Source organism: Centruroides sculpturatus, unplaced genomic scaffold (genome assembly GCF_000671375.1).
Source record: "Centruroides sculpturatus isolate CEXI.00-Female unplaced genomic scaffold, Cexi_2.0 scaffold647, whole genome shotgun sequence".
NCBI lineage: Eukaryota > Metazoa > Arthropoda > Arachnida > Scorpiones > Buthidae > Centruroides > Centruroides sculpturatus.
This window is the reverse complement of record NW_019385034.1, coordinates 1-23,808: the sequence shown is the minus strand read 5'-3', so window position 1 is coordinate 23,808 and position 23,808 is coordinate 1. Positions and strand designations below refer to the sequence as shown.

Here is a 23,808-nt window from a genome sequence, read left to right as displayed (position 1 = left end):
ATACAAAGTACAAATAAATTTAATTTTTAAAATGTATTTTATCATAAAATAAAGTTGAATGTTTTTATTAAAAATTTTACTTTCCGATCTCTTACATTTAAAAAAAAAAAGTATCCATCTTTAATTGTTTACATTTTTGTTTTCTTTCATTGAGAATTTCGGAATATGGTCAAATGGATGCGACGATGCTCCTTTTTACATTCGCATTTCACTCCCAATCATTGTCTAACTCACAAAGTTCAACCGTCAAACTTTCCATAGTTGAAAAGATACGTTAACCCCAACGTAGAGCTATGGACGAGCGGAGACACTGTTTGGTCAACCACCAGTCATCGTAGCGCATACGTAAGGTCAGTTTGAGCGGGAAAATTAAGGAGAGATAGATATCGTCTGGTCAACAAGAAGTAGATTTGTCTCACTAGTCACTAATGATAGTTTGTGATAGCCGGAAGTGCTAGTGCGTCGTAAGGTGTTTTCCTGAATGAACTGATATGGGATAAATTCAATGACACTATGGATTCAGACACCATTTATTGGACTATTAAGTTTGATAACTTGACTTGTAGATACCTAAACGTTTAGTATTTTAATATTAATTTAATGCAAATTTATACATACCCAATAATATTAAACAGAAAAAATAAATATATTCAATAAAAATCTTTGTTTCAACAAATGTACAATGTCGTGGCTTGGTAAATACGTCAACACTGAAACGAAAATCAGTTTGGCATAGGGAAAATCAAGGAATTACACAGCAAATTTGCGAATTGTGCAGCGGCGTTATTGTGAATCGGCGTAAATTAAACCGGCGTAAACCGAGGGTTACCTGTATTTGTATTTTTAAGAAAGTACACAATTGAGTGTTATTTTAGTTCTGGATATTTTTATTTTATGTATATATATATTGTGGTCATACGCCATAATTTTGTATAACATATTTGTATATATATATATATATATTTCATTCCCATTCTTTCTCTGTCCTTTGTTCCCTTGTACTCTCTGTTCTGGAAACTTCTCTCTGTGGGTGGCAACTATCTGATTGAAAGACAAAAAAAGCGGTTAGCCCGGAGGTGCTAAAAGGAAAATAGAGGGGTCACTTCTGGCAGAGACGTTGAGCTGTGAGAACATATTTCATGGATATCATCAAGCCGATCTCGCATCGTCAAGAAGAGAAAAAGAACCAGTAGGCCTAAGCTAGCAGACATGACAGAAGAACTCTAGTAGTATGCTAACATGAGAACCTCTCCGGAAGTTTATCGGGAAACCCGAAAAGAAAAAAGAAAAGTTCAAACTATGGTCATCGAACTTCGTGTCGTCCAGCAGAGAGAAGATCTAAGATACAACTTCGATCATAAGGTTACCAGCTAAGTTGGGTACCCATTCACATTCGGTTCTATCCTATCAAATACTCCTTCCCTATAGAATAAGTAGTTCCTAGATAATTAGTTATAAGTTTATCGTGTTTAATTTTGTAACGTCACGTATCTTCAGCCATTCCTTTGTCGCGAGAATTTGGGTTGACGTTTCTGTCCGAGTTAACATTCTAGACATTTTGTCCAAGAAGTTGTCGGAATTCAAACGAAATCCTGTATTGTTATTGAATACTGGTGAAAAATTAAAAAATTTCATTTGTCTTACCATATCTCTTTGTTAGACTCATTTTTCACCATGTGCATATACCACAATATATATATCATTTAAATACAAAAACAATAGTTTAAATATTTGTACAAATGATATTATTTTAAAAATTACCTTAGAAAATAATCTTCACAATGATTAGCAACACTGTTATGAAAATCTCCCATTACTTCAATAACTTCTTTCTTTATTTCTTCAGAACATTCAATTACAAAATCACGTAACAAGTGTGATGCTACAGCATGTAATGCATCCTTAGGCCACTGAGTAAACCAGTCTATTGTACATCCAGATATAAGGCCAGGAAATTTTAAACTGCGACTTCGAAATTTTTCTCCAACCTACCACAGGCAAGATTTATAACAAGATTTTTAATAACATTATCATAAATTTTCAAATTTATTTAATCTGTTTTATATACAAAAGAAAATTCTAAAAAAGTTAAATAATTACTGGTGAAAAGCACAAAACAATATGAAGATTTGAATGTATTCTTTTTAAGAAATAACTGTATAAATTATCTGCAGATGGAAGACATCTAGGATATTGCCTTTTCATTACTGGTACAAGATTTTGAGTTATTTCATCCAATTCATCTCGTGTATATAAATTTGATACCTATAAGATATTAACTTCAAATTTATGAATTTTAGAAATTTCAATAATAAACACTTTTATTAAAAATCTACTATATATCAAGGTTTCTTAAACTTTATCCATTTACAACCTCTTTTACCCTATAATGGGAAAATTTTAGACAATTCCCATTATATAGATATATTAAATAGACATACAAATAAAATCACTTATTGATAATAAATTATAAAACAATTTATTCCAAAACAATTCTTTGATATACTATTACTTCATCATTTATTAAAGACAAAAGCAAATTTGTGTACTAATGATGTGAATGTGATTGTTTATTTTTACATAAAGAATTAAATCTTGGCTGAATACTTAATAATGCAGGATGCAAGGCATCTTCAATGTTTTTCAGAGTCAACTGACATTTTGATTTTATAATTGTCCATGCTGAAAATTCTGCTTTACATAAATACATAGTACAAAATTTTACTGTTGTCAAATTTTTGCAACCCCCACACTGGGACACCAACAACTGGGTGACGGACAACTGGGAAACAAAATAAGATATGAATAATAGNAGTTTGCTTGAATATTTTAAGCTTTGATGAAGACAGTAATGCCATCACAATGATTATTGTTTTAACTCTGTGTTCACATAAAAAAATCGATATTTTGTATCCATACTTTTGTGTAAAATTTTTCCATAAAGAGTTGTACTAAATTTGATGGTGGGAATCAAAAATGAATATAATAAATTTACCTTGGAAAAGCTTTCAAGTGCATAAAGAAATTTAGCCAAAAGAATTCCACTTTCATTAGTTAGTTATCAAAAATTGATTTAAATGTAATAATTTTAAAGAAAAAAATTAAATACAATATAAATTAAAACAAAAAAGTATAAAAGTTCTTCAAAAGAATTTGTTTTTGAAGAACTGCCTTTCTTTGATGTGTTTTGTTAACTGTTCTGACATAAAATAATTAACAATGCTAGAGTATGTTGTTCCAAAACATTTCCTTTTCCTGAGTTAGAAATAACTTTCAACTCATACTTCATAACTTATAACTCATACCTTATATGTATGTCAATCATATTTATATATATTTTACTAATATTTACAAAAAATAAAAAAAATATCAGCAAAATCATATGCTTGCTAAGTGTGCAAAGATTTTAAAATTCCAGTTGACTATCACCCACTTGTTGTGTACCCCACGCTCAGTTATATGATCCCCTTTTGTGTCACAATTAGAGTTGCCACCTGTCCGGGTTTGACCCGGAGACTCTGGGATTGAGTGAGTTATCTCTGGGCTCTGGGGTTAATTAATATTTCTCCGGGTTGTGCAAGTTGAAATGAATATGTACAAAATTATATGCAAACTGTCGCATATATTTCTTCCCCCGTGTACCGAATTACTAGTGTGGTAGTTGTTGACTTAAAGACAGTAGCGTAGCATAGGGGGCAGCAGGGGAGTCCTGTTGAAATGAGCACAGAATAGTGTTACCATCTGATTCGCCGTCCGGGGATATCGTGCGTAACCTGCCAACCTTTTTTTTTTTTTTTGCTTGTACTGTTCATTCTTAATCATATAGCCTACACCTCCAATATCCAATAGAGCTAGGTCACTTGCGTTACTCCAATCCAAGTCTCCCTAGTCGCTAACTGTAACTGATTTAGAACCAGCATGCACTGAAAATTATTCTTCGCATTGCAAAATGATATACACATGCGTCAGGAACTTCTGTTCAAACAAACCTCACCTGCCGTCCGGGTCAGCGATTTTAAAAAGGTGGCAACCCTAGTCACAATTCACAATTTAAGAAACCATAACGCATATCAATATCTATAAATTTTATTATCATTTACATATATTTGGTACAAAACTACAATAAATATTTTGTAAGAGTTTATTTTAAAATTATTTATTTTGTCACTGATAAGAAAATATATTTGTTTCAGAAAACCAGAAAAAACTTTTTTGAATTTGAGAATTTCAATATTTGTGAAATAATGCTGAAATTCTGAATTTCAGTAAATTAAAAAAAAAACATTTAATCTAATTTTTACCTTCATACTTAACACTAGGATCAAATAAGTTATCATTTTTTTACTGGCACACTTGATAATAGCATCAATTCCACATGTTAACAAAAAATATAACCCTTTTCTAAGGTACCAATGCAAAATGCCAAGATGCAAATATCACTAACTTGAAAGTAGCCATTGAATTACCAATATTTTTATCATTTAAATTTAACTACAAATAGAAATTGGTAAATAGTTAGATGTTTTAGTATTGATAGATTTCAGATAAATTATGTTTTAATTAAATTCTTTTCATATATTATTTTGCACTGATCTTGTAGATATTAAATCTAGTTGTTCCTTTGCTGACATGTAAATTGTGTTTCTTTTTTTGCTTTTCCTCTGTATATCTTCTTGTAGCTTAAATATTTTTTGCATCTATAAACTAAAAATTTTGACAATAAATTGCTTATACCCAATCTTCTTTCTTTGAGTTTTTTGATTCACTCTAATTCCTATTATTTAAATATAAAATAAACTTTAAATACTTTAAATATTTATACAGTAGTAGGAATTCCAATGCCTACTGTATAGTTAATATCAATGATATTTAAACTAAAAAAAATTATTTTTATCAGATTATTATTTTGATAAAAGTATTTGTCAAAATTAACTAACTAATCCTAATTTTCTAACCAAACATTTTCTTATTCCAGAATAAAAAATGCTTGGAAATATTTTATTTGAAACATATAAATAACAAAAATAGATTTATTCAACCTGATTTGCTCTAAAGAAAACATAAATAATAAGCAATGAACTCAAGAAAACTGTTTCATTTGAGTTGAAACATTTTCTTGCCACAGGATACATATTGAAGTGAAAATTTATCATTACTTACTTCTCCTGAACTAAGTATATTATTTATATACTCTAAAAATGCTTCATCTTTTATTTCGTTGTCTGTGAATATAAATGTTACTCCTTTTCCTTCTTCACCAGCAATTTGATATAAACTTTTTAAATCTTCTATTAAATTATTTACATTATAAGATCTAAAAAATATATATTTTTGATTAGAATTAAATATAAATATAAAATATAAAGATTAAGTTAACTTAAAAGTTAACATAAATTCAGAATAATCATGTCCAATATCTTTTCAAGTGTGTAAATTTATCTATATACTTCATATTATTTTGTTTGAAATAAAATCAACTGAATAAAGTTAAGTAACATATATATACATATATGTTATGATATATAGGATAGAAAGATATATATATAAGAATACAAGCGAGGAGACTGAGCCCTCTAATCGTCGAGTTGACAAAACTCACCCACTTTGTCTTTCGGATGGCTTTCTATCGAGTGGCGAGGGGGTTTGGAAAGTCGACGGGTGTCTGTGCAAGCAATGATATACAGGTTCACAGGTTAAACAAACAAAGAAGGAGTTTATTATATAACTAATCTAATTTACATGAGCATACATAAAGAATTAAATGATTAAATGCAGATAACACATAAATCTATCGATAGCAGTGATCAAACTAGTCACTATGTCACATGTCTAACCTCTAGAGTGAGAGTTTACAAAGGTTACTGCACTCAGATATACCTTAATATACTGTCAGATGACGGTATGTGACAATCATTCAGGACTATGGAAGCTGGAACAGTCTTATGTGTTCTACCTGCTTCTCCTTGGACAGGACCAGGATGGGAGACACTTCCTGTGACGATTGCCCTGAACTTCCCGTGACAATTGCCCTGAACTTCCCGTGACGATCGTTTTTATACAATCGTCATTGGCACTGAGCCAACTGGTCATTCACTTATTATGATGACTAATTAGCACGAGCACGATGACTAATTAGCAGATGCGTGATGACTTGTCTTTTTTCCTTCTTATCTTGTTTATGTGTAAGAGTCGACATCCAATCTATTTCTGTGGAAACTTGCGAAAAATTTTTTCTCATCCTCTAATGTCTACAGTTCCTTCGAAAAAGGTCATTAATCCCTTAAACTCAAAAATTTATGCCCTCAAAACTTTTAGGCTCACATATATATCTTTCTACCCTGTGGGTGATAAGAAGCCTTTTTCAGGCCCTCTGAATGCCCACAGGGCTAAGAGTAAAAAACTTATCCATTGTGAGCAGAGCAAGTTTTGGACTAATAGTCCTTGCATTCTACAGATATTTTGCTGCCCCTATCAATGCTGATTGCCAGTAAATTTGCACTGGTATGTTTTATGACAGTTTCATATAGTTAATAGATGTAAAAAATCCATAAATAGATTTGCTATGTCTTTATTTTAATTTATTTAAAACAACCTATCCCATAAAAAACAGGTGCCTTTGTTCAAAGTTATATTTTAGTGCTGCCATAAAATAGAATTTGCAAATTAAAATAAAATTAATTTAAAGAAATTTTCTTATTTAGTATATAAATACAATATATACATATATGCATATTTAAATTAATAATGTTCATTCACATCTATGTTTATTGGGCTGTAATTTAAAAAAAAATTTCCATTGACACCTGTCTGTCTGTCCTTCCTTAATCTTCAGAACAGAGTTAGATAGGTGAAAGTCAAGATGAGATGTGGAAAGCTTAGGAGCAGGAGACCCTGATTTACCATATACAAACTTCTAGTTTGGAGTATAAGTCATGTTAATTCAATTCAAAAATTTTCTCCTGAATAGAGTTATATAGATGACCAGTATGACTATTGTAACAGGAAAAATATGAAGTATGGGGGCAAGACTCTACTAAAGTTGAGAACATTGTGATGATGTCACAATAAATAATAGCTCGTTTAAATTTCCTTTTTAGTTCCATCAACAATTAAAAAATAATGTAAGTATCACATTAACATTAACAGTATGGGAATAAAAGCCTCTTCACAATAAAAATTGAGCATAAACATAAAACCATGTATCTACATTTTTGCACGTACCCATGCAAACATCAGTCTATTTCATTACTGACCACTATATTATAATAATATTAAATTATATTTGAACTTGTGTATATGCATGCACTGCACACCAATCAGAACCAGCCTTGATTGTGAGTTTCGCCAGGTGTCAAGAAATGAGACCAACATATCAGAAATGAACTACTCCAAAAAATTCTTGGGTTTGTTAAATCATCCAGATTCAATCCCAGATCCCATAGAGTGGCTTACCAGTTTGGCATCAGACCAGCCACTTTTAATATTAGATTAAATCATTTTCAGTAAAGGTGAGAATAAAAAGAGTTCACCGTTAGTAACGGCTCACTAAAAGATTGTCACCAGTGCAACCAACCTTTTATTACATAATAGCCATAACACAATATGAGGTATATGTAGATATTAGCAAGGTTGAGGCCAAAGTTTTAAACACGAAAATGTGTACATCAAATGTTCAGCGCCGTTTTCCTGTAAGCCTAGAAGTTTGACAATGGTGTTTGGATAGTCAGTGAAATCATGCTCGACATTCCAAACACCATTGTCAAACTTCTAGGCTTACAGGAAAGTGGCACTGAAAATTCGACATACATGTTTTTGCGTTTAAAACTTTAGCCTCAACCTCACTATTATATTCATTAGTAACTTCAATCAGTGTATTCTAACAGATAACATACAAATTTCAACTGTAAGCCATTCTATACTGTACTGAAGTCTTTCTTACAATTTTTCAAAAAGGTTCTTTCTTAATATTTAAATTAACAAATTTTCTTATCAATTTTGTGAAAGAAAGTAAAGATGTAATCCCTATGTGCTAAGACATATTTTGTATTAGATGGCACTATCTACTATTGGCGCGCTTTATATTATTTTGGTCATAGGTCACAATATTGTTTTGGTCTGCTATGTCTCTGTGTAGCATGTTGTCTCCCCTCATTCAGCTTTTCTTCATGTTACATCTAACTATATTTCTGTGCATCAGAGGTGGCCCTAGGGCTATGCAAACGGTGCGACCGCACCGGGCGCAGTCATAGTGGGAGCACCGAAAATGCAACGATAGATTGTCTGCGAAAAAAATAAATCTCGATCACCTTTTTACTACTTAACCCTTCCCGCCAAAATAAATACAAAGATTAAAGAAACCAATATTTATACATTTATTTCCTTATTTCCTTTTGTTCTCCATCTTTCTAGAATTTTCTTTTCATTTTCTTTCTTTCCTTTGGGTGGGACCACCAATCCCAAGAACATAAGACAATGGGAGAGTTAAGGCCCGAGAGCCGATAAGACAAAAAGAACGGGCTAGTCTTGACTGGACCTTCGTGGGAGTAAGACATGAAGAGAAGAGTGCTCCAGATCGTGAGTAGGCGACTAGGGGCTATTTGAGACTGAATAATTTCGAAGGAAGGACATTTTGGTTATGTTAGAAAAATAGAAAACTCCAGAGTCAACATTAAACATAAGTCCTGATTTTAAAGAAAGGGAAGAAAAATCATGTCTGGTGTATTTGCAGAATCCGAGGCGGTGCCCATCCAGTGTTCACAAAATAAAAAGAATCCAGGGTATTTTGATCTTCTACCCTCATTGGTTATAAGTTAGTGAATAAGAATTAGTTCTAAGTTTCTGTACGTGTACTATTGTCGCAAAATTATTGTACTGTATATTAAATGTCCGACTACTTTTGAATACTATAATATTCGTGGAGTTTGATCTAACAAGAACCCGGTTCACAAGCAACAAATAAAATACTTTGTGATTTAAGAACCTTGCTAAGTATTCTTTGTGTTAGTCTATTTGGTAGTCCATACACATGTTGCTCATGAACATCACATTAGTATTAATTAAAATTGTGTTCAACTGACATTTAAACAGAATTAGGCTGTGTTATGCAAGTCGCCCTAAATCGCAACTTGAAAACCAGCTTTTCATTACATTTTAGTCGAGTTTGTATTGTATTTGTTGCTCCCTTAGTAAAAGTTTCCAAGTGACAATATTTTTGGGTGTAGAATTAATTTTACGTAATTGCAGTTTACCTTAGTATCGTAAATATTTACAAAGTATAATGTTTCCTTTACAGACAAAACATGTCGCTACCTCCAAAAACTATCGGGCACACAAAACTTAAAAAAGAAACGAAAAAAGCAAGGTGAAACTAAAAAGTCTAAAAAGTCTGCAAAATTTTTGAGAGTAGAAAAGTCATCTGAATCGTCATCATCAGAACTAGTTCAACACGCGATGGAAGAAGACCTATTTAATAAAAATTCTTCAGGCAAAGACCGTGAAGATAAACAGCAGCATGCAAAAGAAGATTTAGCAATTTCTGGAATGTCATATGCAGTTCAAAATATTACAGAAAAGGTTATACCAGACATACCATCACCGTCACCTTCTCAAAATATAGATTATAATATTTCAAAATGGTCGCTCGTTTACCCTGAAACCAGAGATGAAATAATTATTCGAAATCCTGTAAGTAACAAAATGAACAACAAAAAATATCCAAGAAAAAATGATGGATGTCATTTTTCAAATATGCATTTTCAAAGGGTAATGCCAAATGGAGAAACTTATAAAAGAAGATGGCTCATTTAATCTAAATCTGCAGATAAAGTATATTGTTTTTGCTGAACTTCCCACTTTAATTTAAGAAAAGAAGGAGTTAACAACTGGAGACTGTAGTGCATAAGCACTATGTATAGTTAATTCCGTTTATTTTTGTATATATGTCGTGTGTCATATCGGGTTTTACTGTAAAATTCCGTTTTATTTTATGATACCAGATTTGAACGGGTGGGACCCGTCGCTCTTGTTGATTGGTCAGCGACTAACATCACGTGTAATTCACGTCACACTCAACGGCAGGAGGTATAAATATTGGGACTCCCGTCCAAAGAGGGAACTTTGTCTTCTTTCCAGCTGCTGCAAGAGAAAGGACTTCGTAGTGTAAGAATAAAGGGACTGACACGTGTGAACTAAGGAATGAAGAGAACAGAATCCAATTCCATCGTAGAGAATCCGCCCATTGTTCACGAAACAAGTAGAAGATATTAAGACATGAAACATCGAAGAATCTCCGAAAACTATTATTTTTGTCGGTACGTTGAGTATTGTGTATTTCGTTAAAGGAGAAGTAATATCTTCTATCCTTTCACTCGTATAGTTTACATGTTCCCTGTTTTGAAAATTTAATGGATTGTTGTTCCTCTCCTGTGGTGTAAATAGGTTAATGTTCTTTTGTTTGTATATATTCATGATTAAACCTTATTAATTAAATTCCACCATAATTGTAAAGTCCTTTATTTTATGTGTCTGTGCCTTGACCCTATAACCTTGCCTAACAGACCTAGGTCTATTGGGGCTTAACAAGACACTTATCCGTGCGTCTCAAAACTCACGAAACTTCCTCAGATCATCAGTGTGCCATGCACAGTTAAACAGAAGCATCAAATTGATTAAAGCACTTCAGTGGCATTGACAAGTATTTGCAAAAACAGATTGAAGATGAGAAATCATGGTGGGTTTCTATCCTCGAACGAATGATATTCATAGTATTCTTTTTAGCAGGCAATAATTTGTTGTTCAGAGGAAGCTCTGAATGTGAAACACTATATACTCCTAATAATGGTAACTTCCTGGATTTAGTGCAACTGGTAGGAAAATTTGATTCTGTGATGATGGAGCACCTCCACCGTATTGTTAATAAAGAGACTAATGTCCACTATTTTGGCGAATGTATTCAAAACAAGTTGATTGGCTTACTTGGAAGTGAAGTTCAAAATAAAATTTTGAATAGGGTAAAGTCATCTAAATACTTTTCCATCATATTGGATTGCACTCCTAATGTCAGTTGCGTTGAAAAGTTATCTTTAACTTTGCATTTTGTTGACACTAATGAAAGTAAAGTCCAAGTGCATGAGTATTTCGTTGCTTACAAGCCAGTAAGTGACTCTTCGTGAGCTGAACCCACTGGTTTCTTTCTTGATGATATTATGCAAGAGTTCGAGTTGGAAACGAATGATTGTCGATGCCAAGAATATGATAATGGATCGAATATGGTAGGAGTAAACAAAGGTGCCCAAAGTAAAATTCTGAACCAATATCCACGAGCATATTTTAATCCATGTGGCTGTCATTGCTTAAATTTGGTAATAGCAGATGCTGCCAAAACATCTGTTAAGTCAGTTTCTTTGTTCAGATTTCTTCAAAGATTGTTTGCTCTATTCTCTGCATAAAAAAAAGCAATGGAAAGTCATATCCAAGCACATAGAAGCACTATTGCTGAAAAAAGTTTATGAAACTCGTTGGGAGATTAGAGTTTCTAGCCTCGCTGCAGTTCGTTATCATTACTCTTCAGTTTGTGACACCCTTCTGGACCTTCACGAAGAAATGAATGACCCAGTTGCAGAATCAGAGGCCTTGTCCCTGATTCAGATCACAGAGCAATTTGAGTTTATAGTAACAATAGTGGCTTGGTATGATATTTTGTTTCAAGTAAACATTGTAAGCAAGGCTATGAAGTCTGAAACTATGCATTTACCAAATGCTACACAATTGCTGAAGAATTGCTATGAATTTGTAAAAGAGTACCAGTGTTATTCGTCTGCTGTAATAACAGCTATGGAAATTGCTTTTCAGGCTGGGATAGATCTTATTTTTAAGTCAGTCCGATCCCGAAGAAAGAAGAAATTATTTAAATATGAGGCCGTAGATGAGACACCAACAGATCCTGAAGAATTGTTTAAATAAATGTCATTTACCCTATGATCGATACAATTGAGAATGCGTTGGTCACTTGATTTACACAACTATCCAAATTTAATGATACATGGTCCTTTTTACACAACATCAAAACAATTCATGAAAAGTCAAAATTGGAAAAAGCCTGTGCAAATTTAGAAATAAGTTTAACTGATGGAGAAAAATGTGACATATCTGGTTGTGAATTGATTGAGGAACTTTTACAAATGAATCCATTGTTGAAAGAGCTTGAATCATCAGAACCAATAAAAGTTCTTCAACTTATTAAACAAAATGATTGGCAGGATATATTCCTGAATGTGTGGACAGCACTTCGAATTTTGCTGACCATACCTGTAACTGTCGCTAAAAAAGAATAAGTTTCAGTAAATTAAAACTTATTTACATTCAACCATGTGTCAGGAGAGACTGTCAGATCTAGCAATTTTATCTACCGAAAATAGTATTGCCCAGGAATTAAATTATTCTGAATTAATAACAACATTTGCAAGCGCAAAAGCAAGAAAGATGGCAATGTAGGCTTTTTATTTTATTTTTTTTTCTTAATTTGTTTCAATTTTAAATTAATTTACGATGTAAATTTGTCTTTTGTGTGATGTGAGCGTTGTCTGTGTCATAGCAATTTAAATAAATATTGTTATTAATATTGCCTTATAAAAGAAATATTGTTTTTTTTTTTCACTGTTATTGTTCCTCATCCATACTAATACTATGCTATAGATTTTACACAAGAGTGAGTTGGGTTGTGAGAATATACAACATGATCCTGAAATGTGTGCTATATCTCCATAACCTAAAATTAAGAGATTCCATCAATGGCGGGGAGGGAAAAAAATGTCAACAGCTTGCGATATGTCTGAATTAACAAGGGTCAAGTTAACTCTCCATTTACCATTGTTATCGTTTCTCATCCATAGTATTACTAATAGTATTACTATACTAATCTTTTGGAGGTCTGAGTTATTAATAATGTGAAAAATGTATGTTATCAATTTAGTCTCTACAGAGGAGTGCCACAATAAGATCTTGCATCACCTGAAAACCTGGCTAGTCCACCACTGCTGTGCATTGTTAGATTTGTTTATTTGCTTCATTTTCTGACAAATTTAATCTACTTAACTCACCTTGTAAGAGATATTTGAAATGTTTTATAACCAGCAATATATGAAATAAGGCGAGTTAATGATTGCTTTCCAGAACCACCCACTCCAACAAGCAATGCATTTCCTTTTGGTGTTCGAATAATTCTAGATATCTAAAATATAAATTCGTAAACATGTATTTAAATAAGAAATTTTGACTATAAAAATATGAAATAAAATAAAACAATTAATTACTCTAATAAGATGAATCATTGCATCCTTAAAAAATACTAAATCCATACGACCACCATAAATTTCTTCATTTCGCTGCTTCAGAAAATATTCAAATCTTTCTCGCAAGATATCAAAAGATTTTACCTATGAAAGATATATTTATTGCAGTAAACAGTTAAAGACAAATAAACAATTCTATATTAAAAAATTTAGGACAAATTTATTATTTATTTTCCTTAAATTTATAAAATTATATAACTTACAGTTGAACTTCCACATAATGAATTGTCTCTGAAAATCTGCAGAAAATTCATTATGTAAAAATAGTCTTGTACTCTTATCAATGACAATAAAATATGTTTGCATTTTATATAACAAAATCAAACAGACGATAAAGTATTTTTTATTAAAACTGAAAAAATTTATAATTGAAATAATAAGTACCACTATGTATTTATCAGAAATGGTCAGTTATCATCGTCCATATTTATTTACTGAAAGTTATTTTATTTTCAAAAATGATTTTAAAGTTTACTTAAGTAATTAAAACTTTCATCAATAATGTTTTCATACTGACAGAAATTATTTCTTACAGTTTTGAATGTATTAAAGAAGTTATCAGTTTAAACTTTTCTTGTACAGTATATATGATGTTTCAAGTTCTTTAGTACAATATAATAAATATTTCACTGTACTCATAATGATGGTCTAGTCAGTGAGAGTTGTGAAAATGAGAAGTTTTAACTAATTTTAACATTTATCAGTATGAAAAATAAAATGTATTTTTTCCCCTTTGGCTTTCTTTCAAAAAGTTCATTATAAAAAATATATACTTCATTAAATAGAAACATTATTACTTGGGTTATTGGAAATGGAAACTTTTGGAACATCTAATGCTGTGGATTAAGCAAGTTTCAGAATGACAGTGCAGCTTCTCATTGCATTTAATGTAGGAAAAATCAAGTTTAGGACCAATATTCCGAGTGATTTGTAAAGAGGTTGCCATACTATGTCATTGCTCATAGTTTTCATGTTTTCATATTTTCATATAAGTGGAGAAGGCAACTTTTGGCATGATGCTCCTCATATTTATAACTAATCACTTATAAAGTCTGTCCCAAAAGTAAGTGTACTAATTTTTTATTTAATGACTGTGCAGCTTAACACATCATTAATTGGTATTTTCATGTTGCTAGATATCTTAGCAACATGAAAGAGCTATGATGTCTAAACCTGTTTCAAGTGAGTGGTAAGTCAAACATGCACAATCTCTGTTTGTGTAATATAATGTTTTAACACATGAGTACATTTGAAATGGAGAAAAATCTCAAACAACATTACACTATCAAAGTTTTGTGTGAAACTCAAGAAATCTGCAACAGAGACATTTGCAGATTTGATTCAAGCTTATGGAGATGCCACTTTATCCAGAAACATGGTGTTTAGAAGGCACAAAGATCCAGGATAAAGACAATGCTTATCGCTTTTTTGATAGCCACAGAATTGTGCATAAAGAATTCACAATCTTCAGGAGAGAGTTAATCGGGCCTTCTACAAAGGTGTCTTGGAAAGACTTTGAAAATGGGTCAAGTAAGTCCACAGGGACATTGCAAAAGATTGGATACTGCACCATGATAATGTTCCTGCTCACACAATACTATCAATTTGAGTGTTTTTGGCCAAGAAAAAAACCCACACTCTCACAACTCCCTACAGCCCGAACCTAGCTCTGTGCGACTTCTATCTATTTCCTAAGATAAAATCCAAGTTGAAAGGCCATCATTTCGGGACAGTGAAAAACATCAGAAACGTTGTAACTGACAAACTAGACACCCTTACAAAAAATGACTTCAACTACTGCTATGACCAGTGAAAAAAACTTTGGAACCAGTGTTGACCTTGCAAGGGTCGTATTTCAAAGATCATTTGTAGTTTGATGTAACTTTTGTGTACTTTGAAATAAAAAAAATCAGTACACCTACTTTTGGGACAGACCTTGTGTATCTGTAGTTATATTGCTCCAGAATTTCTTAATAAGAACAATGTAAAAAAATATAACATTATATCATTGACATGGCCATGCACACAAGAGCTTTCAGATGTTTAACCTCTATTTCAAATAGAGGTTAAACATCTGAAAGCTCTTGTGTGCACGGCCATGTCAATAACATAATAATATATTTTTTTGTTTTTATTATTATATTATTATATTGTTAAAATTATTAAACTATGTTGTTAACAAAAAGTAATGAAGTTTTTTAAAACGACACCCTTTTAAAAAAATCCTTTGCATGATTATAAAAGAATGAAAAAAAATTCTATTATCTCAGTATTTCAAAAAAAGTTAAACTTTTAAATTATTTTGGAAAAGCACATAATTATAATTTTAGTATCAAATATTAATACATGTTAAAAATTCTTTTATTACAAACTTTTTCAAAACTTACCTCTTCATATATTTTTGGTATTTCATACATATCATCTGTCATTTCTGTATCATCTGGTATGTCTGGTTCATCTTGCAAGAAATCTACAAAATAGGCTTCTTCTGGAATGGAAATACTTTCACCTTCAAGGAATTCACTTGCAACTTGTTTGATTAAATCATCAAACCACTCTTTATCCAGATCATTAGTAAATCTAACATTTAAAAAAATCTATTATCTTCTTAAAAACTTTAATTTTAATTTAATCTAAATTTTATTTGAATTTATAATGATCAGTAAAATTACCCATACACGAAATAATTATTTGATACATCAAAATATAGTAATACCTCATCTTATGTCAGTAATTGATTCCAGAAGGCATGACGTAAGTCAAAAACCAACCCAAGTCAAAAAATGCCCTAAAAACTATTTAAACTATCTATAAACCCATAATAAGCATTCCCCTTAAATATATACACATTAATTAATGCTAAGAAAGAACAAAAAATTTCAAACATACTCAGTCCTCTTTGTTCAGCCACTCATTACAGTCGACCCCCGTATAAGATCATTGATTATTCCGTTTTATATGAATTCCATGTTGTACGAGTCACTTAATTTTACAAATACGTGTACCGGGCTATGAACGGCTCACGTATTTGTAAAATTTAAGTGACTTGTACAACATGGAATTCATATAAAACGGAATAATCAATGATCTTATACGGGGATCGACTGTATATGGTTTTTCACTAAAATGACTCTCTGGTTTTATATCTCAGTTTCAATTTATGGGAAAGTTCATATATTCGACCATATATTGAAAGTACATTTATTTATTGATTTGGTCACATCACACATCTACAACACGTGCAACTATCAAAGTGCATACATATATAAAGTATCATTTACTGCTACATTAAATGTAAGAATATAATTGTTTATATTGTGTTTTATTTTATTCTTTATTTATTATTTATCTTATTACAAGCATATGTTATCTGACATTCAAAATATGGCCAAGCTCTTGCTAAATACTTTTTTAATTATGATTGTTTTTTCTATTTTATTCCAAAAATTGACCATATATCTCTTAACCTACATTAATATATTATACCTTTCATAAAATTATCTCACAAGATATAGTACATTAATGTATTATAATTAAATTAAATATGCTTCTAGCTCAAAATTAACCATACATTAAATGGTTAGCATATTAGTTATGGTTATAATTGATTTGATAAGCCCTTTTAATTATAGCTGTAACTAATAGACTAACAACTTAATAAATGTTGTGCATAATATAATACATTATGTAAGTTAAGGAAGTTTTCAAATAAAATTAAGAATTCCCTGCTTATGCAAGGGGAAAAGTTGTGCCCCAATAATATAACTTGCTGTACTTCAGTCAGGAACAAAGTTCTAGTTTAAATTATTTCCTTATTTGTGTAAATTATATTTTGTTTATTAATTTTTTAAATTATTACTATTTTTTATGTTACAAATGCCTACAGGTGGTGCTACATGTGAAGGCAGGAAGTGAGATATAAACAGAAATTAATTGATATACAGAAATTAAATCAATATTTTGGTATTATGCTATAACAATATCTAAGAAGTACATTAATGTAACTGCAGAGTTTCAGAGAAATTGGTCAAATGGTCTAAGAGTGCATAGTGAACAAACATCCTCATTTATATATATATAGAGTTTCTAACAAACAAAAAAAAAAAGAGATATTTTTATTTATTATTTATTTTGAAAATAACTGACAACATTGTTGTAAAATGTTAATAAAAAGCATAATGCCAAGAAAGAGAAAACTGGGAGTTTTTTTCCGAACCCAGTAAAAATTTAGGGACCTGTAGTGGTTTCAACCTCAAAAAATTAATTTTATTTTTGTTAACAAAAAATTAAATATTTAAGACTGCCTTTAATTACAAATGAAACATTCTACATATTTTGTTTCTTAAAAATAAAATAAAAAATAAAAAATGGGCAAAAGCAACTTGCTAAAACAAAGAAGGCACCTGATCTACCACCAGGGCTTCATAAATCTCTCAGTAGCCCTGCTGAAGTTTTGGTTTTAGTTTTGACTGCTTGAAAACCAATGTAAGTTGAATTGACACAAACTGAGGTCTTACTGTGAATGTTATTTACAGTATCATTAAAAATAAAACAAAATGTATGAATTAAAAAAAAATATATTACATAAACCAAGTTACAGAAAATCAATTTCATTAATTTTGTAATTTATATCTTATGAATAACATGAAGATAACTGAGATTCCAAACTAAAAATTAATTAAACAAGAGATTTGCTTTCATTTTCTATTAAAATTATTTTTGAAGTATAATATTAAGTACAATAAGACCCCAGTGGCGTGCTGTCATTAGAAGCGGTGGAAGCGCTGCTTCCCTTGTATTTTATAAAAAATAAATACATATTAATTTTAATTATATGAAAATAATCGCACAATATTTTATTATAATTGCATTATGTATCTTATTACAAATTTCTATACTACACATGAAAAAAAAATAAGATTGCTATTGTATATTCGAATATTAGTGGCAAAGTGGAATCTCTGTATTGTCAGATTCCAAAAAGCCAGGTTCGCGCATGCGCTTTACAGAGCACCAACCTCATCCGGTTTAGCCAGTGGAAGCCTACGACCTTGGGTTGATGCTACACATATAACGCTTCCAATTCTATCCAGGACCAGTTCTGGGCTGTTAGCCGCCCGCCCGCTAGATATTTGGCCGATTATGTGAATAACGAGTAAATTTATAACTTAACCCAACCGATAAGAATTTACTGGTATGTTTTTATGATAGTTTTGCATAGTTGATGGGAGTTAAAAAAAATCCATTAAAATATTTGATATATTTATTCCGCTCTCTGATTTCAATGTTAAACCAGTGATATTATGATTTCGTATATCCCATCTTTAATTAAGGGGATGTAGAAAAAAACGTGTACAATTCTTGTATAATGTTAAAAAATTAACTGTTACTTTGACAGTGTCATTTACAACTAAATTTAATAAATGAGAGAGATGCTCGAGGTACAGAAAAAGCTCTAGAATTTATTTTCCTTAAATTTATGATTTATGTATCCGTTGTCATAAAAATTTGTCTTTCCACTTTTTTCCCGAGACTACAAATATATGAGTACAAAGTAACCGGTTTTGACTTATTTCTACTTAAGAAGTAGTTAAATAATTAAGCAATTAGAAAATTGGGGACATAAACAAAACCCTGATGAAAGAGCCGAAATTTTACTTAAACAAAAGCTTAACCGAACAAATCTATAGCCAAGTACAGTGGAGACTGATTTCTTCGTAACATTAGATGTAATAACGACAGAAATTTTTCCAGTTCAATGAGAGTGACTGAAAAGTTGTAAATTTTGGAAATTTCCGTGGACAACACCTGGTCTTAATATGAATTAGTTAAAAAACAAATGACTATTAAGTTTAACATATGTAGATTTTTGCAGCTATGGTGAGAAACGTTTAAAATCTACAACAGCCCTGTTGCATCCTTTGAGATATACTAATGATGCAACAAAAGAGGTATTTGACATTGACCGGTATCGACACACTGGGAATTTGGCAGTCCACGTGTATGCATGCTCCGCAACCGTCTTCGATTCTATCCATTAGCCACTTGTAGGGAGCTATTTGACTAAGTGCATTGTTTTAAGATTTAAAAGATAAAGAATATTTTATATTTTTATGCACGTTTCTTTGCAAAGCTATATTTAATTATAATTTTCTTTAAAAGTATATTCATATAATTAAAGAATATTTTGTATGTACCAGTGTGGCTACAGGCCTGTTTTTATTATTATTATTATTAGTCTGTATAGGTTTATTTCAATTAAAATTCTAGAATTTTCCTTCTTTCCGATTTCTGTGTTCCTTTGTCTCAAACTTCCAAGAACTCACCTCACTCCTAACCCATCAGGGGGTAGCGTTAGAACAAAAGGAGAAAATGAGGCTGGAGGGGAAAAGGAAGAGTTTCTAGAAGCATTCTTAGGCTGGACTCAGAGAGAAACAGACGAGTGGCAGCAGGCTCTTGAACGGAAAGTCAAGGAGTGCTGCAGAAGGAGGCTGTAAGAAGCAAATCGGTAGAAAAATCTAATAGATGATTATAGAGAAAAAAACCCCAAAACGGACCCGAGTTGTTCTAAGAGGAGAACAGACGAGAAAGAGAAGACAAGACAAGGAACTGTGGAAAACCAACTGGAAAATTAAGTACCCTTCTGTCCTTTAATTCTTCTCATTTCCCCTTCTACTTTTTCTATTCTTAGTTTAAGTTAGGTTTAGGTTTACGCATGCAAATAAATTGTCGGGAGGTAGTTATCGAGAAATTAACTACCGGTCTATTGATATACCTGGTCACTCAAGATTGTGGAACCGTTTGAAGGAAAACAGCGGGAATCCGAACCTATTCTGTATATATATTTCATATTTAGCATGAAATTAAATGCGTTTAATTGGTAATACATGTATGAGTTTACCTGTCCGCGTTGAACATTTCACACCAGTACATTCACCACATATTTTATTTCACCAAGTAAGTGTTATTATTTTATTTTTAATTGTAGCCCTTATATCGTGACTAGCAATTCGGAATGTAAATGTGATATTAAAAATGCATTTAGAGAAGTCTACGGTTTTTACTGGCTTATCAAATAAATGATACGAATGGACCCTAGACCATCACTGACGCGCAATTGACTGATTGCCCCTGGATGTCGGCTTGTTACAGAAACACAGCTTCCCTATCATCAAATGTCACGGCACACCCCTATAAGACCCTGCTTAGCACAGGGGATGCGTTCCTAGACAACAAAGCATTAAGTGAAACAGTGTTAAACAAGGTCATTTTAACTTAGAGTAAATAGGGATAGGGGAACGTGCGACCAAAAATAGAAAAATTTTACTTAATTACTTTTAAAAAAAAGTTACTTTTACATTAATTTGTATAATAATATATGTTAAATAACACCTAAACACATGTAAAGAGAAATCTAAAGTTCATTTTTTGTGACGAAGGTCCTAGCTTTTATGAAATTATTGTTTTTTGCAATAAAGTTGTGTAGTTTCATTTGTCGCTTTTTTTCCTTTCCTTAAGCAAATGTCGGTAACAGAAAATCTTATCCAAAATGCCTCATTTTGCTTTCGCACTCCTTTCAAAATCTGGATCGTTCGCTACAATTTGATCGATGATTTCAGTTATCATTACCAAACTTTTACTAAAAAGTAAAAGTTTGTAGCAAGTTCTTTGAATTCTCCATTTTCAGAATCACTATTTTCTACTTTTACATGAATTCCTGGTTTTGCCAGTTATTGAAGGTCATCGTTGGTAAGGCTCTCACCAGAAACCTGCACTAACTCCTCAATATCCTGCTCTTTTACATCTAGTCTTGATTAGGTTGACAATTTGGTCAATCTAATGATACAGTGATAGGCTTTCCTCGTTGAGAATTCTTTGGATACCTCTGGCCATACCTTCTTCCACACTTTGTTCCTGCATTTATCAGTTAATTCTTGCCAAGTGAAGTTGATATTGCCTATGGCATCCATAATGTTATATTTTTTTCAAAACTGCACAACACAAACATATATTTAAGGAAAGTACAGTACTACGATGAATTTCCATATTTTGTGCTGATTGATTCGTGTTCGGGAATAATTGTATTATATATGAATTGATCAAATGCCATGATAATTTGAATAAGCATAAATTTTGAGCTTTTTTTAGGCTTCAAGCAGGCCGTGTAATACCGAATCAGCATTAAGCGAGGCAGCATTAAGCAGGGTCTTACTGTATTCTTATTTTCTAAGTAAAAATACTTAAAAATTAATCTTTCATTAACTTTTTATTCAAAAACAAGTATTAAAAAATGTTAAAATACTTATCAATATGGGTATTTTATTAATTTTTAAAACTTTTGAATTAAAAAAGATAATTAATATAAATATACAAATTTTCTTGTAAACTGTAGTTTACAATCCATATTTCTAAAACATTTATGGTATATTAAGGTGACTCCATATGTTTAGTCATTGCCAAATGGTGAGCATTTGGTGAATACTGAATGTATTTTTGCCAATACCAATTAGTGTGGATGATTTATTTGTGACTTTGCTTGACAAATATTTGGTAATTGCCATTTCCCACTTGTGGCATCAAGGTGTCTGTAATGTCAAACATGTCAATGCAAAATGGTAAAATGTAAATTTGTCTTACCTTGTTGAGCTACTAGGCACCGACCCTGACTACTAGTTTCTATGACATTGTCTTGATAGTAAAACCACAGTAAGACAAAAACCCAGACAATAATTTACTCTTTTATTTTAACTAAGAATGCAATATCTACAGATGAACTGGTAAGTTACTGGACAGAGAATGATGTTGCTAGAGATGATCACCTTGAAAAAATGTTTCCTTGTCTCCATAGAAGAACATATAAGTTAGAGATCACACTGTAATACCCCTCAGCACTACACACTCCTTGTTGGTATAATGTGTCAAATTAAAGAGGGCAAATCAAAGACAAAGATTTGTAATTCTCACAATGCTTGGCAAATAATCATGTGTTTACACACATGCTTGCCATGTGACAGATACTTCAGCAAATACTTTGATGAAAGAAAATTATTCGGCAATGACAAATACCAAGCATGTGAAGCTGCCTTTACATAATTAGAAAACAAATATAAAATCTCTTATAGCCTATGAAATCATGACAAAAACTATTTCAATTGCCTCTATCAAAATTTTGATCTACAAATTTCTGTTTTACATTCATTTCAAATTTAGTTATGGAAATATTAATAAGTCCTTTTTGTAAAAAAATAAACAGAAGTTTTATATATACATAAAAATACTAAAAATGTTGTACACCCAATTATATTCTGATAATACTAAAATTCATGTTAGCAGTGGTTATAATAAAAAATAAAATAACCAATGAAGATAAAACAACCATAAATAAGTACAACTTTCAAAACTTAACACAAGTATACTTATAATGTAAATCAGTTTATCAAACTTTTTTATTTAGATTTATTTAAAAAATAATGGCATATTGAATGTTATTTTTTAAAAAAATATTAGGTCTTGTTGATGAATAAATGATGAATCTTCAACAAATTTCAAATAAAAATATCCTTTTTTCATTTAATACTTTATATATGCCAGGGGTGGCCAACTTTTGTGTACATAAGATCTCCTTTTTATCTTAAAAATGTGTCGTGATCGACTTGTCGTCGTAGGCGTAGTCTAAGTGTGAGGGGGAGGTGTGAAATACATACTACGTTTAGATAGTATGTATTTCACACCTCCCCTTCATAGTTTAGATAGGTAAGAAAAGCCACAATTTAATTTAAAACATGAAGAAAAGGCACTTACATTTTAAACAGAAGAAGAATTGAAACTCAACGTTGTCACTTTCGGGGACCACCACTTCACCCTTCCTCTTTCTACCATGTTCCGACCACTCTCTCTGTCCCTCTTCCCTCCTTTCTTTTTTTTTGGTTTTACGATCCTTTATCTACATTTCTTATTCCCCTTTTACAACTGTATGCAGATGGATTGCACATGGACCAACAAAACCACATCTGAGGGAGGATGCGATGGTCCAATATCACTACAGTTGCGTTTGCGCGTTACATTCGGTTACAAGTGTAACACATTAATCCAAGAGATCGTGAGTGATCAACCAAAATTGGCTTCGCGATTGACTTGTTGGCTACCCTTGATATAAGCAATATGACAAGGCTTTCAGATATTAGATTATGTATTCACTAATATTTGTTTAATGATTTATTGAATTATTCAAATTAATAAAACATTCTTCTACTCAAATTTCTGAAAATTTTTACCTGTCTGCAATAACTCTTGTGCATTCATGTCTCCATAAAATTAACAAATCTCTTTTAGTCAAACATTGTTTTCTTTCTATGTGCAAAATTCCTTCCCAAATACGAGATAAATCCCTCAAATTGAAAACATAATGAAACTTTGCTGGAGTAGGTAGCATTTTTATCTATAAAATAATCAAAATGAA

At 31.5% G+C, this 23,808-nt stretch overlaps 1 protein-coding gene across 1 annotated transcript in view; it reads right to left on the bottom strand.

Annotated features, from left to right (window-relative positions):
- Nucleotides 1–23,784, bottom strand: part of LOC111633704 (dynein heavy chain 8, axonemal-like) — a gene marked incomplete at its 5' end in the record, with an annotated part of 140,367 nt that extends 116,583 nt beyond the window's left edge. The window contains 7 exons of the mRNA XM_023378317.1: nt 1,762–1,988; nt 2,101–2,265; nt 5,161–5,314; nt 13,098–13,228; nt 13,311–13,433; nt 15,737–15,929; nt 23,624–23,784. Of these exons, the coding sequence (XP_023234085.1) occupies nt 1,762–1,988; nt 2,101–2,265; nt 5,161–5,314; nt 13,098–13,228; nt 13,311–13,433; nt 15,737–15,929; nt 23,624–23,784 (1,154 nt within the window). The remainder of the gene's footprint in view (nt 1–1,761; nt 1,989–2,100; nt 2,266–5,160; nt 5,315–13,097; nt 13,229–13,310; nt 13,434–15,736; nt 15,930–23,623) is intronic.
- Between the last annotated feature and the right edge of the window lie 24 nt (nt 23,785–23,808).